This window comes from Siniperca chuatsi, linkage group LG23 (genome assembly GCF_020085105.1).
Source record: "Siniperca chuatsi isolate FFG_IHB_CAS linkage group LG23, ASM2008510v1, whole genome shotgun sequence".
NCBI lineage: Eukaryota > Metazoa > Chordata > Actinopteri > Centrarchiformes > Sinipercidae > Siniperca > Siniperca chuatsi.
In genome coordinates this window covers 5,343,996-5,363,037 of record NC_058064.1, presented here as the reverse complement: position 1 = coordinate 5,363,037, position 19,042 = coordinate 5,343,996, and the positions used below count along the sequence as shown (strand labels likewise).

Sequence of the window (19,042 nt, the reverse complement as noted above, 5' to 3'; positions counted from 1 at the left end):
AATAAAACCAAAGGTATCTGCATGGCTACATACCACTAGAGATAAGTGGGAAAATATGTCTTTTGTAATTTGGATAAAATGAGTTCTTGAGCTTTACTGCCAGTTTTTATTTTAGTTCCAACAATATTATTCTTTATTCTTTCTAAAACACCAAAAACATGTTCAACAAGTGGCCTCTGTGAAAGGAAACGATACCAAATGTTGGGTGTTGTGTATCTACAGTACATGTATATGTGACTCCTGCTTTAACACTCTCCGCCAGCAGAGGGCGACATTCGCCGGCAGCCTCTCTCCCATCAGTCCCCCCTCCCCTACTCCAGTGAACCTTCCTCTCTGTCCCCAGCGAAGGCCCCTCCCATCAAAGCCATAACCTCTCCTAATCCCCCCACCCCTTGTTGCCCTGGAGACGGCTCAGACGAGCAGGTGATGCATTGACAGGGAGCAGATGGTTCCCTGTGGAGGTAAGTATGGCTGAACAATGCTTCCATATTCATCATAAAGTCTCTCTTACTCTCTCTACACAAATAACTTCAAAGTTGAATGAATCATGCTTTCACAGACACACACACATAGATATTTGTTCACTCTGCTTTTTCTGGATTGCTGATTGAAACCTGCGACATTGTGTCAACACTGCGGAGTTTGTGCAGACTGAGCGAGGTGATAATGCTGTGACAGGTTATGAGACAGGACTTGTGATAAATAGAAGCTTCTCCATTCAGAAGAAGTTAGTTTACAGTACCTCCGAGGGGACACAAGAAAAGTAAAGACAAACAATAGGGGTTCCTTGCCTCAGCTTCCCTGCGCTTGTCTTCTGCAGGTGTTTTCAGGCTTTTCGCTGCAGTAACTCACTCCTCTAAAGAAGCTCCTTCTTTAGCCCCTGTCTCCCCTGGAGATAAAGTACAGACACCCCACTCTCCCTGTCTCTTTCTTTCAGCTAACTCCTGAATAATCCAGCAACAATACAGGGCTCTGAGGCGGTGTGCAGCGATTCGCCGGAGGCCTGTTTTGGGGTGCAGCGGGTACGGAGGCGGGGGAATGGCATTATGGAGATCAGCCTAATGCATGTAAAACACTGCATCCATTTTTTTTTTTTTTTTTTTTTTTATTGGAACAAGTGGTAAAGAAAAAGTGTGCGGCACAATAGAGGCTTCGGAGCGCTACGCTTAACCCACCACACCTGGAGCACACAACAGGGGGTGAGAGTGGCAGCCCACCTCCCCCTCCTGCCTCACCCATCATCACCAGCACCACAGCACCTATCAATACAGGCTGTAAGGAGTTTGGTTGGGCTTCAGGAGGAGGGGACTGCCAGTATTCACGGCCTGACTATGATAAAGACGCACAGTGAGGAGCCATTCAAGAGCCCTGTGCCCATAATGGAGTCACTAATAGGTGCCTATTCAGCAAGAAAAGTGTTTTCTGGAGGAGAAAAAAAAAGTTTTGGGGAAGCAACAATCACTTTGTCTGCTGCCTTGTGTATGTAAAATTTATGCAGCGCTCCACCCCTCCACCCTTTCCCAACTCTTTTTGCTGTCTTTTTTTCCTTCTTTAAAGAGCGTCACCAGTGAATAGACACATGCATAGTTTGGAGTCTTCCTTTCATCCTTACTTGAAAATAAATTGAATGGTCTGTTTCTTGAGTGAGTCCAGTCCAGCAGCATGGATCTCAAAACAGGAATACACAATCTCTTTCTCCTTTTTCACGTCCCTTTCTCCATTAAACTGTTGCTATATTCACAAGTGGCCAACTTTTACTTAAAGTATCTTTTTGACTGGATTTTTTTTAATTCATACTCTATCAAACATTAACAAAATAATGTGTACACTTGTGCTTTATGTATCTCTGTCAGTATTCATCATTTACATTTAGGTACTGGGTATAGTAAGGAGATGTGAGGAAATTCTGGTCAGAATTAATGAGCAAGCCTGGAAAGAGAATAATATATATAAAGTATCAGTCACACAGAAGTAGATTACATTTTAGTTCAAGTTTACTTATGTACTGTACATAGAGGTAAAATTACTGTATGAAAAATGTTAAAGTAAAAAGAAACTCATCCAACACAACTCATCAAAATGTACTCAGTGTTTAAGTTTCCATGTTATCTTTTTAGTTCAACCACATCAATAACAATTCAGTGAGTTTTTGAAGCAATATAGAGTAGAGTAGAGTCTGCAAAGTGTGAAATAAAATGGAGCAAACTGTACTTGAGTCATGTAAAAAGAAAACTGCTTATTGAGTAAAGTGCACAAATAGCACTAATTCATTCATAACACTGTAGGATGCTACGCTTAAAGATCAAAACAACAAATAATGTTTAAAGGGCTGCATGTGCCAAACCGTTTTGTCATAAAACATGGGACATATTAAGTATATATAGCTCCCAGATTTCCCACCTCATTTAGGTTTTGAAAAACACATTTTAACATCTAAACATTTTAATAAATTTACATCAAAACCATTCAGAAAAATCTCAGGACCAAGCTCTTCTTCACAAATCTTTAGAACCGCCATTACTATTACATTATAACTGTTAAGGCTGTGAGGACTTTCACCCAGAAGTTAATTTGTTGTATCTTTAGACTGTCCAGTCATCATAAAATGTTCTTAAAGCCCCTGAAAATTTTATTTCAAATATTAGGTATTTCTCTATAACTCTAAATAAGCAACAGGTTAAAGTTCAGGAAAAAACACCCTTAAGTATAATTTATTAAGTGCTCGTGACATAAGCTGTCAACACCACAACTGTCAAAAGATTTTGATCCAAATGTTGCTAAATCCTGAATGGTGGAAGTATGCAACTTCACCTTTTTCCAACACAGCCCTGCCCACCTCAAACAAGTGAGAAGAACACAGAAAAACAAAAATTAAGAAACCTCTATTGTGAAATAGCCAAAACTGTCCCAACTTCTCATAATAAGAAGCTGATTGAGAAAATAGGTTTTGGAGCCTTTAATACATCTTTGAATGAATATATGTGCATAATAAAAACTACCCATGCAGTCAACCACAGATACCAAAATGTGATACCTCATGAGTCAGGATGATATAATGAAATTTGATGTACATGATCTGGGTTCCAGTAAATGCAAAGTAAGACAGGGTTGGACTGACACTTGTGAGCATATTTAATGAAATTACAACTTACAACTTAAGGAGAATTTCAGCTGCTGCAATGAAACTTGTTTGTCACGTTTGAACTTCTTTTGGAAAATGAAAATAAGCTTTCACACAGATCTGGTCAATATTTGTCATATATATATGCAATTGTATCACATACAGTTTGAATGTAGAGAGATTTAAAATACATTAAATCTCTGGCTGCTGTTCAGGCCTGAAAGCTGCCATCGCTTTGCTTCTAGCAGCTATATTTGCTTCTGACTCCCTCCCTTGGTCCCGAGGCACCAGGGGAGCAGACCTTGTGGGTGAGCTGACTAATCTTGAAATGCTGCAACCATATTGAAAGAGAGGGCCCGAACTGAGAAATACTGGGACCATATTGTGCTGTGTGTCAAAGGGCTTAGCTGACAGATTGATGAGATGAGGAAATAACGGAGCTAACCGGGGGGCGGGAGGAGGGAACTCGGGGGGGGGCGATCCCAGCATGGCATGGCAACCAGGGTTTGGAGTCAGAGCAGGACTCGCCTGCCGGGCAGAGCCGGCACAGGTCATCGCTCTTTGATTCTGGGTCTCGCAGCCGACAAAGGACAGCACGCAGTGGGCAGGGCTGCTTTCCTTAGAACTGCATGAAAGCTCTTGTAATTGTATTTTTATGTGTTTTGTGAGAGGCTTTGTCAGCTTTTGTGTGCTGATGTATGTGTTTACTTGTGTGTTTGTGTGTGTGTGTGTGTGTGTGTGTGAGAGAGAGAGAGAGAGAGAGAGAGAGAGAGAGTGTGCATTAGCAAAATATGTGACATCTGAGCTAACCTTTTTTGACCATTTTTTAGTCTAATAGAGTGAAAAGATTGAAAAGTAACTACATTATCATCTTAAAAAGACATAACTTTTATTTTATTTTAACAGGAACCTTCACTGTAAATGTGTTTCAAGTTTCAACTGTTATATGTTATATTAGCTGTTCAATTAACCAATAAGTTTAGTTTGACTAACAGAGAAAAGCTTGAAAATTAAAGCAGCTATAATCAATACTTTTATATTAACAATGGATCACATGACCACTTGTATGTGAAAGGGGTTGCTCGTAGTGACAAACTCTGCAGTTTTAGTGTCTTTCAGCCCATTGTTTTGGTTTTCCAGCCTGCATCTGATTCACTCTCACCGCTGTCATAACATTGTTTTCATATGCGGCAAGCAGCTGTGAAAAAGCTCTAAAAAATCCACTGTACACTACCTGCTCAACACTAAATGGCATACAGTCAAAGTTAGCAACCAGCCAGTGAACCTAGTAGAGCATGGAGCAGAGCTAAAAGATAGTGAATATTGGACTGAAATTCATCAGCTGGACACACACATGACTCCAGATATGTGCTAACATTGCTCCGTATCTGCTGGCTGTGTAAATAGGCAACTGTTTGCTAGCAAGTTTTATGTTTACAGCTCGTTTCTGCTGCCCACCTAGTAACCAAAAAATTTGTTATTGCACATTTAAATTTCAATCTTAAGAAAATGCACATTGATCAACATCGCTGTAAATGTGCCAGTTTTAGCAAAGTTGCTAATTTTCAATTGTTGTCCCTCAGCCAGATGTTAAATTAGCCATTAAAATACCAATATAACAGACTTCATGTAGAATCTAAACTAACTAAAGCTAAAGAATAGAGTATGTCAAGAAGTACACATAGTAGACATTATATAACAATACCGGTTTTCATTGTATTGATTATTTAATTCAGTAAAAACTATGTTAAAATGTCTTGGAGAGATACACAAGCTTGCATTAAATCAAGGATGAACTGACTATCGAAACATTCTCTTCATAAAAAACCCCATTCACATCTGTGCCACAAAAATACTGCGATTTCCAACCTTACTTCCCCTCACACAATGCATTTTCTGGAAGTGTCATAGCAACTGGTATTGTGGCATTGGGATTACCCAAAAAAGCACTGCAGAGCCCCCATAGGGTCGAACAGAGGGAGACCTCGGAGTGCTTTAGGAAAGGAGTTGTAAAGGAGAGGTTGATCTTGATCTCAGATGGTCCCAAGAAGCTTTAGTACATGTCACAAGTTGTGCTATTATGGTCAGAGGATTTTCATGTTTCTTCTTTTTTATTTCTTTGTCAGTTTTAGAAAAATTAAATAAAGCAGATTCTTCATTTTTAAGTTTAAGAGATTTATTTTTTTGTAGCTGAAGTGGGACATGGGTTGTGCGTGTTTGGTCTGGTCACCATGGAAAACACTGACTACTCCTCACTTGTCCACACCCCTTGTTAATATTACACCAAGAGCATATTTACTGGGTTTTCGCTGCACTACAAAGCTGAAGATGAAGAATCTCAAACTCAAGTCACGCTCTAGATAATAAGCTTTGATTGGCGATACAGATAGAGGGCTGTTCAGAACATGCACGCACACAGAAGCACATACACACTCCACTGAGCTCTGATTTGTGGAATTGATAGGGTCCATTGTTTCCACAGAGCTTGCCACTATATGCCCTGTAATGTAATTAAGGCCAGGAGATTTATGCTGCTCTATAGGAGCCCAGAACCTGATCCATGTTGTGTCTGGAGTCGGACTGAAAAGCCCCCTCTCTGTCCAGCTGGTCCTGATTTCTGTTCTGGCCTCTGTCACTGTGTGGGGCTACAGTGCTGTTCACTTCTTAATTGAAAGCTTTGGTTTATTGTAGGCCTTGTTTTGTGTATTATGTGGAAGGAACACAGGGTTTAAGTTTATTATTTCCCTGCAAATTTGTAGCAAACTGTGAAGGGAATATTGTCTTGTGACAAAACTGTGCTCTTTTGCTTGCCAAGGAAACGATGTGCATGAGAGAGTTGCACCAGTTTAGCAGGATTGTAATTATTAACAGCCATAAGCTGTATAATTTAAATAGAGTGCCTTTTTTTAGCCTCCCACAGAGAGGCATTGTGCAGTTCTTCTACCCTTAAATCACTCAACCACAAAGCGTGAAGGTATATTATTGAACTTTTTTGTGTGAAATGGCAGTGTTTTCTTGTTACTTCGGGACAGTGGTGAAAAGTTCACACTAAGAAGATGAGTAAACTAAAGGACTAGAGCTCATTGGATATGTCTGCTGTCGAGAGAAGAGGAGCAGCTCCAGAGCCCCACTGGGAAAACAGATCTTCCAGAAATCAGGATTTGAAGCGTCATCGGAAGCTTCTGGCTCGGCCCAGGCATCCCATCAGCACGAGCACCTGGCTGCCTGACGGCTCCCACGCTGCACACCACGCACACAGGGTGAGTCCATCCATGCCCACCCAGCTCTTCCTAAATCCACAGCTGAGCGGCCTGCTGCCGCCACCGCCCACAACTCCAATATCCCAAATGAAAGACACGTCAAACGCTGCTGAATGTGCCCCATGTAGAGAACATGAGAGAGAAGATCCGTAAGACCCAGAGCATCTGTCCACCTCTCTGACACTAATGAATGTTAAGTAGGTTTGCTGCTGGTGTGCCACTGTCCTACAGGTCATTGTGACTGGTGGTGGCAGCGGGGCTGTGCTTTTGTCAGGGTGCGCCAGCCCCCTGTGAGACATCTAAAATGGCTGGACCGCTTACTCCTGCACACAATCCCAGCACCAATAGTTGCCATATTGATCCCCCTTGCTTGCAGATTAAAGCATAAAAGGACCTCTGTCCTGCCAGTGGGGGTCCCCACTGACTCCCAAAGCTCATTTCAGGGTCACAGAGTCCTTGCAGCCCCCTGACCTGGACCCCAACATGAACACACACAGACACCAGTGCGAGGCAAGACAGAAACCTTTCCAGGGATGAACCCCATTAAACAGGATTGGTCGGATGCTCACATTCACGGCTCATTATAGCTGACCCCGGGCTTTCTCTCTCTCAATCTGGGTGCTCTCCTATTCTGTCTCTGCCTCTAACCTGGCCAAAGCCATGCTGAGGTGGTCACCCTCGCCTTTTGTTTGCCATTGATAGCTCAGCCGTTTGCTTGATTGTTTTCTGAACTGGATCTCCTCATCAGTTGTGTTGCGCTGCATTGTCGAGTTCCTGTGGTGTGCTTTTAAAGTTTTGTCTGTGCTTTAGAAACTGTGTAGCTCTTTTGTCTCAAAGTTAGTTGATTTATAGACAAATCCGGCAGGTGATTTATGTGTTGCAATCGCAAGCGCCGCCTCGTCACTGCAGTGGCAGAGTTGAACAGAACACATTTACACTGTGAGTGAAAGCAAAGATGTTTGGGTTATCATGGTTGGCAGTTGCTGACAGATGAAGGTAGTCTGTGTAAATGTGGAAGTTATTCAGTCTCAAAGCACTAGTCTGAAATTAGTTATGACTCAGGCTTTGGGAATAACATTAACGTACTGTTCTGTCTGACCTCCACAGTCTGGATGTGAAAAAGCTGTGTGGAGTAATTAATTAAACTCAGCTGGAATTACTGGCTAGCTTATGATTTATATCATCAAACATGAGAAAGTGAAAACGCTGTCATAGCATAATTTTCGGTGGCAGCAGGTAAAGAGCCAGATATTTTCCTCAGTAGTTGTTAGAGACCAAAAACAGAGCTAAAAAATAGTGAAAATGTACATACATATGCCAGGTGGCCAGAAAAAAGACTCGAAATGAATGCTAATGTTGCTCCATTACAGTTTGCTAACAAGTTCACCATATCAACTTAAAAGGTGATGATATGTCACTGTTGTGTTCACAACTTGGGGGTAGAGGCTTATGGATTTTGGTTTCCGTTTCCAAAGTTGATAAGAGCACAAAACTGAAAAGACGTCTAGCCATCTCTTAAAACTGAACAACATTTTGTTGAAAAGTTTCGAAGATTATACTTATTTTAATGCCATTTGATGACTATATTTCAACATTTAAGCGCTTTAAAAGTGAAATGCTTTATATACATTACAGTGTTATGCACAGGTTTACACGTAAGGTATCACCCCAGTAATGGAAGCTTGTTTATTCCCACATACAAACCGGATTCGTCTATATAGTGTTAGTGTGTGGTTCTGACCTCACCAGGATGCAGCTCTGATCTGTGGATCTCTGTTCAATGCCTGCTCCCTTAATTAAACGTTGATTAAATGCCTATTAATGTACCCTGACTCACAGACAGGGTGTAATCAGGTGAAACAGAATTAATGAAACATCCAGTGTAGTGCTCAGGAGAGAAGGAAGGGCTCCCCTGAGAAAGACAGACAGATGGCGACAGGAATCACCAGAGAGAGGAGAAAGCAGAGTCGGAGAGGGGATAAAGCAAAGACCAGCCGCCACTTTGGTGATTAGCTCTAAATTGGTAATTTGATCTAGCCCTTTCCACCTACTCATTATTGATAAGACTGACCATATATGACCATATTTCCCCCTGCTGGCTCAGACCAGCACCACAGCACTTCCTGTCTGTTTGAGTCCTGCCAGCCCACGCCGTTCTGTGCTCAATGGATCTGACAGGAAGTACCTTGAGGTGGAGTTTGTGTGGAAAAGGGGTGATACACGCTGTCGACACATGCACAGTGGAAATCCCATCTGCTAGGAATCTCCCTAATCTCATCATCTGAATTGGACAAGGAAAAGAGGAGCAGCAATCACTTTAGACAAACCCTATATGGGATTAGTGTTGTATTTGTGATGATGGGTCAAACGATGACATCAAAGGCACAAAGAGGCCATTGATTATTGTATTTTAGTTTGAGCTAATAGAACACAAGCTTTGTTTTTGGCATGGTTTTACAAATGAATGTTATTTTGATTGATTTTTGTATGTCATTTGATTCTTTATTGTCATCAAATTAGTATATTTATCATACCATAGCTGTTGAGATTGACTTCCATTTAGTAGCTGTACTGGAACTTTTGATATATTACAAGATCTTCATCAGCAGATGGGGTTTGCCCAGTTGTCATGGAATTGTTAACTTTTTTATATTTATGAGCACTTTGAAGGAATTCTCACCCATGTTGTCTGAAATGTTCATTGGTGGCCTTGGAAACAGAAATTGTTTCTAGAAATTTAAGACATTTCATTGTAATTGTTCAAATAAAAAAATTTAAGGATTTATTGGAAAAACGCAATAAGTGCTCAGTAAGTGCTCATTATAAAGGGACAGTTCATCCCCAAATCAAAAATACAATAATCCACAGAATTTGTTGTGAGCAGTTTCGTGTGGAAACTATCGGTAGAAAAACAATAGTTCCTACATGAAACTTCTCACAACAAATCTTTTATTTGGTGCTTTGACCACCACAAGCTGGGTGGCATCTAGTTCCATTATATTAAAAAAAAGGCAGACATCTCTACGGCCGATATCTCCAAAACTCGGCAACTCACAAAACAATAATTTAGATGGATAAATAGCACCACAGGTAAGAGGGGAAAAAATGTATTTTTGATTTTGGGGTGAACTGTCCCTTTAAATCTGAATCTATGAAAACCTCAGACTCTCATTTCATACTAATCCTGTTCGGCTGCTCAAGGTTAGCTCACATAGCTACTTTGACAAGCAAGCAAGAGGTTAGATTTTTGCTTTATTGTTCATATTTTCAAACAGTATACTGTTTCACTTTTAATGTTACAAGAGAAGAGGCTTTTAGGATGTAGTTCTCATCCAGTGTGTTTAGTGAACGTAATGCAGTAAAGTTTGCTGGGGTTTCTGGAGTGTAAACTTCCCCAAATCCAATAGAGCAAGACAGAGCCGCTAACGTTAGCCTAAACTGTGATATCATCCAGTGCCAGCTTCCACACAGTACAGAAATACTATACAGTGGATGTACTATCATGAACAGGGTTTTGTTTTTTTACATAGCGTGTAACACTACAAAATGTTGTTCGCTAATAATATGCTCCTTGTATCTAGTAAACAAGTTAGCCAGGCATGCTAACTTGCCTGGCTAATTTAGGAATAATTTATGCAATTTATGTTATGCAGCTTGTGGAGAAATACACAGGCATTTAGTGCAGTTATCATATTTTTGTAAAAATTGCAGGTGTAGAGTTGCAGTTCCTAATAGTGCAAACATAATAGTTTAAATAAAAACAAATATATATATATATATATATATATATATATATATATATATATATATATATATATATATATATATATAAGCCTAGCTTAAGCATTCGGCAACCAACTTCTTTTTCTTTCCCGGGACCCATAAAAATGCTGCTAGCCTCAGCTATGCTCAACTGGTTTACATAGACAAATCTTAAAATTAAAATTAAAAATGTATCCAACTTTTTTCTCATTCATTTCCTTAATCATTTGAATTTTGGCATCTTTCCTTTGCCTCATTTTGTGTTTCAGTTCACATAATTTACCCACATTGTTGTCACAGGCCAACCTAACCCCCAGCCACTTCAACTGTCTACACTTTACTGACTCAAAATGTACTTGATTTCACATTCAGCATTATTAGTAACATCAAGGTCACTGGGCCACAAGCACCTGTGATTCACTGGTTCCACTTCGGGTAATTATTCAGCTGCAACTAAGGCTCCTATTAAGGATGGAGAGCTTGCGAGGTATTTCTGGCATACTGTGCATAATCATACGTGATGTGCTTTGTTAAATACAACAGGTACGGTCTAAATGAAGCCAATAGACAAAGGCGATGAGATGGCCAGACCTACGCTGCCCTCTAGCCTCTCATAGTGGCACTGAATAGGTTTAAGAGTCTGGCACAAGCTGGCAGAGAACTCCACACCAGTGCACTCCAAAGGAAAGGGAAACACACACATGTATGCACACATCAACCTCCATTGTCCTCCCACCCTGCAAGCCCCTCTTGCCCCCTGTCACCCACTCTGGTGTGGGGTTACAGCCCATGAATGAAGGGTGAGTCCTGGGAGAATCTGCTCTCTTTGCTCCCTGGAGTGGACCGACTCTGAAGCTGACTCGGTGCTTCTGGGAGCTGCCAGGAGCTGCAAAGAGAGATGGATGAGCTGCTCTGCTGACTGCTGGGCATTGGCTGGTGATGTGTCTCCAGTGATTGATGAGTTAACACAGTGCCCCCCGCTCTGCGGGTCAAACTGACGCACCCTTACCATAAAACCACCATACTGTCCTGAGGAAGCTACATATTAAAGAGAAAGGGGAAAGAGATAAGGAACAGACGCTTTGTAAACTGAGCAGATGTTGGAAAGTGGCTGTGTGGGAGACGAGATCCCCTCATTGAGTCTTTAGCTGTAGTAGCTCCAAACACTGGAAGTGTTTCACTGCAGCTCAATAATCAAGACAGAGGGGTTAATAATGCACTGGTGGGGGTTTAAATGTCTCAGGAGAGCCCTCTCACTGTGTAGCTTTATATTTGTTTTGCCAGGCTTCAGTCATTGTTCTCAGCCTGGGGGCCCACAGAGAAAGAGATTGAGATACTGAAAGCAGTTCATCTCTGAAGTTATTTGACTGATCAATCTCAATCTGGCTCTGATAAATCTGTTTTTAGATTTGAACATGTACCTGTGCCCTCTTTTCTGTAATCAGTATGTTTTTATATTCATATGGCTTCTTTTCTCTCTCTTCTTTTCTTGCAGAGACCTATTTATGTGTCTTTTGTCAGCAAGGCCATCTTGTGGGATAGAGGACTCTGCCACTACACTGTGAGTGTCTAAATACTATTTGAACTTAATAGCAAGAAGAAACATGAACAATGGGCCTCATGCAATATTTTCATATTCCTATCCTAAATCTCTCTTACTGTTTTCAGTGAGGCTTGTTCGTACAAGTGTGGGATTCAGCAAACACTCAAAACTGCACAAACTAGTCATAAATTGCTAATTTTTCCTGATAAATGTCACCTTTTCATGTGTAGATGCGCATTCGTGATTGATCATTAGCATAAGCATAAACTTGTATGTGCCATTTAACAACAAATCTGTTCGTACGAGTGATTCTTGCAGGAGGCGCATTGATTTTGGTCGTTTGGACATCCTAGACTGTATGAACACTTCAACATACACCAGCGTGATAAGAACTACCTAAAATGACAGAAACCATCTTTGGGAAAAATTTATTTGGACGTGTACTTTGAGTTTTTAGTTTGTCCCATCCGCTAACATGAAGGGGGCAGGGTTTATGACCTATACTGCAGCTAGCCACCAGGGGGCGATCGAGATGTTTTGGCTTCACTTTTGGGGAGCTGTAATGTCTTCCATGTTTATATACATATACACATGCTTGATTGGTTTAACCAACAGTCCAAAACCCAAAGATATTCAATTTACAGTGATAAAAAACAGAGAAAAAGCAGCAAATCCCCACATTTGATAAGCCGAAACCAGCAAAAGTTTGGCTTTTTCCCTTGATAAATGATGTAAACGATAAATCTGTCATTAAATTTATATTCACTGATGGGACACAGAAATTTTTAAAGTTTAAATTCAGTAAAGCTTTTCAAAAATAAAACTAAATCCCAATATTCTTGCCTTGCCTCTAATAAGTAAAAAGAAACACACACACACACACACCTCTTCTTCTTTCTCTCCTCCAACACTCAAAAGTCTCCACCTCTTCCCTTTGCTGAAAAGAGTCTGGGAGTGGATGTGCCACAATTAACAGTGGGGTTGCCATGGGGACAGCAGAGTTGTGTGGGCTGGCTTCCTGTCTTGGCCTCTGGTTAAACAAACAAGTAAAGTCGGCAGACAAAGACGCTTGCTGGTCCTTACAGCCTCATTTACATCCTCAACTGCCTTCAGCACTTCTGCATTCAGCAAGTTCATCAGGCCTGGCATCACCCTCCATCTCTCCACTGCTCCTGCTATATCTAATAAATCACGTAAGCATTGTGATGGTAAAACTGCTCCCGTCATACAGCAACACAACTTTTACAACAAGCTTGTCCCTGTCTAAACAGACAGACAGGCGACAAGAGGCTGTTGACCCACCAGTCTACTTTATATAGGCGTCAAAGCTCCTGTACTGTCACCCGGGACACAAGCTGCAATGAGACAGTCCAGGTCAGAATGCACAGGTGCCCAAACAAAGCACAGAGCTGCAGAGCTCCAATTTAAAACTTAATATATGTGTTTTTTACACAAGGAGTTCAACCCAGGTTTTATGGTTTCAGTAGCCGGCTCGTAGTTGTTTTCTTAAATAGTGAGTGAACAGAGAAAAGCCTCATCACTCGCCACACTTTCACTAGTCTGAAAACCCTTGACGATATATAGCAGACATATCATTAATCAGACTTTTTAACACAGGTTTACTGCTAAGTGTTGTCTTGTTTTTTAATGTCATGTAGTCAGTGGTGAAAAGTAACCAAGTACATTTACTCAAGTACAAATTTAAGGTACTTTTTTCTCAATTTCTTGCCACTTTATACTTCCACTACATTTAATTGACAGCTTTAGACATATAGAAATACTCTGCTTTGAATAATAATTTCTGTCTGATATGGTTTTCCCACAAAAAAGTTAAATAACTAGGTTAAAAATACTTAAAGTTACATCTACTCCATCTCCCTCATTAAAAATGAACATGTAAAAATTGTTCATTCTAAAAGTTTAACTACTGGACACAAGACGTCTCCTAAATCACTGCAAAGTCCATTCTCAGTGTATGTGCACTGGAGGTTTCAAGTATCACACTTTTGTAAGTTGCATACTGGATCGTGATTGGTTTTAAACTAGTTGTGATGTCATAAAATCATGCTCATACATCCACATCTTAAAGTCAGATTTAAGGTGAACGCAGATAAACCCTCTTCAGCAGATAAATGTGAAAACAGCCTTCTGGTGTCAAACTATGCGCATGCATCATTCTGCACAGTGAAGGTCAAACATCCGAGTGAAGTAACAATAAGCAAAATACATCTTTGGGTAAAATAAAATATAAAATATATAAACAGCTTATGAAATATAATAGATTTTTATAGATCCAAAGAGTATATAAATTAAGTTACGTAAGTTACGTGATATACTTCACGTGACTTACATGTTTACGTCACGTGACTTACTGTGAGTTACTAACGTAACTTACCTATTTTAACCGTAACCGTGAGCTTTTCCTAAACTTAACCAAGTAGTTTTGGTGCTTAAACCTAACCAAACTAGGACCATTTCACAACGTTAACCACGTGTTTATTGTTACCATGATGACGACGGTTCGGTACGCTAGTTGCTGGTTGCTGGACATTTGCAGGATTATGCACGAAAAATGGTGCATTACTTTTCGTAAGATATCTATGAACCGTTGTATGAGGATATGTTGCACACCAACAGATTTTCTTCATTTTCAAACTTGTAGTCTTCAGCACCAACCGACGCTGACTCAAGTGACATCACCCCAACAGACTTTGATGTTTAAAATCAGCAGATCCCCTTTAAGTAAAGTGTTTGAATAGTTCTTCCACCACTGTATGTTATGCTGTAGTCGTAGGCCTGTCATCCTGTGCTTTGCTGTGTTGCGTTGTTTCAGGATGTTGGAGCTTCAGGGGAAAGAGTTGCCAGGCCCTCTGGGGCTGCGTGGGCCTGTAAAGGGGGGGTCATTGTCTAACCATCGAAAGTAGAAAGTTGCTCTGAATGCTAAGCTGTATCTGAGCCTGGCTTCTGACACGAGCTGATAATCAGATTTACTCCCCTGAATCCGCCGGACTCCACAATGCGCCCCACTGTCGTCGTCCCCCACTTCGCCTCTTGCCGGCCCCCTCGCCAGCATCCCGACCCTTCATCCACCCTCCCTCCTCCCCCACAGCAAAGCTAATTACACCCCGCAGAAACACAAATCTCCATGATTTAAAAAGTCACTCTTTTTCAGGGGTTTAACCTTGTTAGGGCCTAAGCCTGGCTTTCTTGTGCATCAGCTCTGTGAAGAATTCTCTGTTCCTGCAGACACTGGGACATAGACACACTTCTGTCTTTGCTCGTAGTTGTCCGCCTGTCAGAGGGTTCACTCGGAGGCAGTGTAATTAAGTGTGTGTGTGTGCATGTGTGTCTGTATCACTGCTTATGTATGCTTGTGTGTATATGTGTGTGTTTGTGTGTGTGTGTGTGTGTTTAGAGGTGAGGGGGGGTGAAGGAGCACACGCAAGTCTGTCCTCTGCAGGCCATCTGGGACTCTGACTAACTAATAGACTTCCTACATTCATCGAGCAGCGCTACTTGTACATCTCAATCAGGGAGCTGTTGACCACAAACAGGCCCGTAATGACATTAGCCAGTTCTGGCTGTGTGAGGACAGCGTGTGGGTTGCCTGACGCCAGGAGGTCAGCCTGTTTCCTGGGGGCCTGCAGGCCCGAAGGAGCCCACACGAGTGTTATGGGTGTCTACATTGTTACCTACTGTCTCTGATGGAAATGCCTTCTCTGTGACATGTTACAGTAATGTTAATCCCTTGTCCAGTAATGAGTAGAGTAGCAGAGTCATTTGAATGGTAATTTTAACTAATTGTACTTTTTACTTGAGTTCCTGTAAATATTAGATTGAAGCTGCAGTGTCAAGAAACAGTAAACAACTCTCAACATTTGATTAATCTTTAGTATTCAGCAGTCTTGAGGGAGGCACACATATCTGACTTTGAATTTTTTTTTAAGCTTTTGAAATTACACAACTTCAAATTGACTAATTTATTCACTCAGTTGCTTAAAAGATTAAATTCTTTACGACCATTATTTGCTTCCATACATAAACAAGAAAAGATAATTGGACATCAAGTTTCTCTGATCATTCAAAGAAGCGCACAAGCTAAAGGGAACTAATATGATTGAAGGTAATATCACTATATTAAAGGATAATTCCAGTTTATTACAACTTAAGAGACACAAGCAATCAGACGATTAGACAGGGTGTAAACAAACGAACAGTTTAGCAAGATTAACAACTTTATTTGGAGGTAAAACCGAAGGCGAGTGCACCCGAAATTTCAGTAATTATCCCTGATTGCACAGAAAAACTGTGTGCGCACAATTACGGTAAGTACATAAAGTTAAAGTTGAACCGGGAAGTCTGTCTTTAAACTTTGGACAGTTTGTATTTGTTATTGTCATCTGAATAAGTTTAGCAAACTGAGGGGGTTTGTTTACAACCTGCGTTTCTTTCTCCATCAGATTTCTTTTTAGCTGTGTTGCCGTGTTCCCCGATCTTAGCAATTAACCTGAGAAGATAAGACCCAGGTTTGACAAAACAAAGTCACAAAAAGGTCCATTAGAAGCTGTTACGGAGCTTTCAGTCAAATCACACAATCTTCATCAGCTGATGGGAGTTTGTCATGTCATAGACTTGTACATGTAGGACTTTAAATCTTAAGACCCACGTTGTAATAAACTAAATTATCCTTTAATAAGAATATTTTTCTGATATCAGTATATTTCATGATATGGCAAATGTGTTTTACAAATTTTTGTTGTTTCGATATGATCATAACATCACGATACTGTTCCACTGAGAGTCAATAAATAAGGTTATTGAATTACGGCCCGTGCAGCGCTACTTATTGATCCAGATGTGTGAAGATTTATTTGTATAGCAAATTTCAAACACAGGCAATTCAAAGTGTTCGACACAAGGCACGAAATGTATTAAAATGGCAGTTACAAACACAATAAAATAGGAAAACAATAGAATAGAATAATAATTATATTTAAAAATTTTAAAAACTAAAATACAAATAGACAAAAAAATAAAACGCAGGAATGCAATCACCAATTTTGGCATTGAGTTGTTAAAGAAAAAGCAAGAAAGAAGGATTAAGTAATATTTTGAGTAATGTGTGAAAACATCAGATGATGAGTGAAGTTTTTGCCAGCTGCAAGATCTCGCACAGAAAACTCGCCAGTGTGACAAGAAACATCAGTGTGTTTAAATGACACGCAGCTTTGTCCTGTACTATATGTATGATTGTGTTTGCGTGTATGGATGCATTGAAAGAGCTTTTGCGCGGATGTAATGACACAGACCTACATTAAAACTTTTCATGCCCAGACCTGCTCTGCAGAAGGTCACGGGTTTGATGACACCAGCCGAGTATAGCCTCACAAAGCCCTCCTCAGCCTTTTGACGGGCCAGAGTGACAGGTAATGAGGAGGCCGTAGGGGAGGAAGAGGAGCAAGGAGGAGAAAGGCCCCCATCACCGGCTCTTGGTCTGCTTTTTCTACCTCACTTCTCCCTCTTTACATCACAAGAATGCAAATCTTTAAAGCCTCCAGATCTAAGAAAAGGGAATCAGTGGAGATGGTGCAGGGATTTAGAAGTTGATCCTCCCTGTGTGATTCACAGACAGTGATCCCACCTTCCTCCCCCCTTTCTCCGTATGTCTGAAGGTCTCGTGGTTCATCATTGTATTCAGACAGATGTTGCATCTGTGCATTTTCTGTTTGTTTTTATTGTGAGTTAAAAGGGTGAAGAGCTGAACTTTGTGTTACATGAAGCTTAAATCCAAGTCAAATAAAGCCCTGCGTCTGTGGGCCATTTATTACAATTGTTTGCTCTCTAAAGGCCACCGAATGAATCACTGGCACCAAGGCTGTATGCTGGGCTGGTTTTCACTGGTTGGCATGCTGCAGCCAGCCGTCCGTCCCTCCACATTTCCAATATTGACCATCCTGCCTGCTTTTATCCTCAGTGTCCCGACAGTGTACTCTAAAGTGTTTTATCACCCTTGAGATAATTTTCTGCCTCCTTTCCTTTTAAGGAGGAGGAAGGTTGTGGGTGTAAAAAGAGAAAACTGGAGTTACTTTGTGAGCATGAGGAAGAGAGGTGTGATCTGTTTTGTCAACACAAGGGGGCAGTGGTGGTACCATGCATCATTTGAATTCTCCTCCACAAACAGCAGCAGGGTTCCTCATTCAGGCTTTTATTTTGTGATAGTGTGGGACAAACGTTTCCCAGATTTTATTTTGTATATTGATTAACATAAAGGAAATGTTCTCTTAGATCACAAACAAATTTACCAGAATGTTAAAAAGTTAAATGGGAGCATAACGAAGAGTGTGTATCGTGAAAACAAATGTCTTTATTTATTTGCTTTTTATATTAATTGTACTAAAGGTACAATAAAAGTAATACAATCAAATTGTTTGTTTATTAAAGAGCATTCGATGTGGAAAAATATTAATAATACATTTTATTTTTTCAAATTGCCAAATTTATTTTATATGAATAATACATTTGAATTGTTTTTGAAATTATATATATATAATTATATTTGTTTTTATTTTATTTTTTTTTGTTTTTCATTATTTATTAATTTTCTATTGACTTATGTATTCATGGTAGTTTTACTTTTAGTTTTAATTAGGTTTTTTTTATATTTATGACATTTTTATTTGTTTACTTATTTATTTATTATGTTTTTTATTTTTTCCTTCATTTTGTACTTTTTATTTAGAATTTTGTTTAATTGTAAATTTATTTACTTATGGATTATATTTTCACTTTTATATTTTCACTTTTTAATTGTATTCAATACATTTTATTTTATTTGTTTTATTTTATTTAAAGGGATTCAGGGCATTTGATACGGAAACATATTGAAAAATTTCTCTCTCCAACTTTATTTTGCACTATACTGAGAGTTTTTTCTCTTTTTCTTCTCTTCCAGGCCCATGATCGTCCAAATCATCGTCCCTTATTGTGTCCACGGTTCTTGTCTCACATGAAAGCTCGTCCTGAGGACCTCAGACCTCCTTGTTTCCTGAGCTCCAAGTCCAGGCCGCAGCCTCCATCTCAGGGGAAGACGCCAAATACACACACTCTCACTGCCCCAAAGACACAAATGCTGGAGGGTGAGGCTTATCAACACCTGGTGCTTTCACACCATCACAGCCACAACAGGAGGAGGGCTCCTCTGACTCCACAGCTCTGCTCATTAACACATTTTCTCACCTTTTCTTCCTCTCCTGGAACAGTGGCGGTAGAGGCCACCAGGCTCGTCGTTAGCTCTTAATCTCTCTCTGTGGTTGTGTTTGGTTAAGTGCAAATCTCCTCTCTGGCGAGGAAGTGCCC

General features: G+C 40.3%; 1 protein-coding gene across 7 annotated transcripts in view; it reads left to right on the top strand.

The window, feature by feature from the left end:
- The first annotated feature begins 268 nt into the window (after positions 1 to 268).
- LOC122871396 overlaps positions 269 to 19,042 on the top strand; it is a 67,432-nt gene continuing 48,658 nt past the window's right edge. For 5 of the 7 annotated variants that reach the window (XM_044186467.1, XM_044186470.1, XM_044186469.1 and 2 more), the window contains exons 1-3: positions 6,058 to 6,381; positions 11,639 to 11,704; positions 18,639 to 18,822. In XM_044186467.1, coding sequence (XP_044042402.1) covers positions 6,211 to 6,381; positions 11,639 to 11,704; positions 18,639 to 18,822 — 421 coding nt within the window. In that variant the 5' untranslated portion in view covers positions 6,058 to 6,210. Of the gene's footprint in view, positions 462 to 6,057; positions 6,382 to 9,402; positions 9,472 to 11,638; positions 11,705 to 18,638; positions 18,823 to 19,042 lie in introns of those variants that run through there. The other 2 variants (XM_044186471.1, XM_044186473.1) reach the window with 2 other exon arrangements.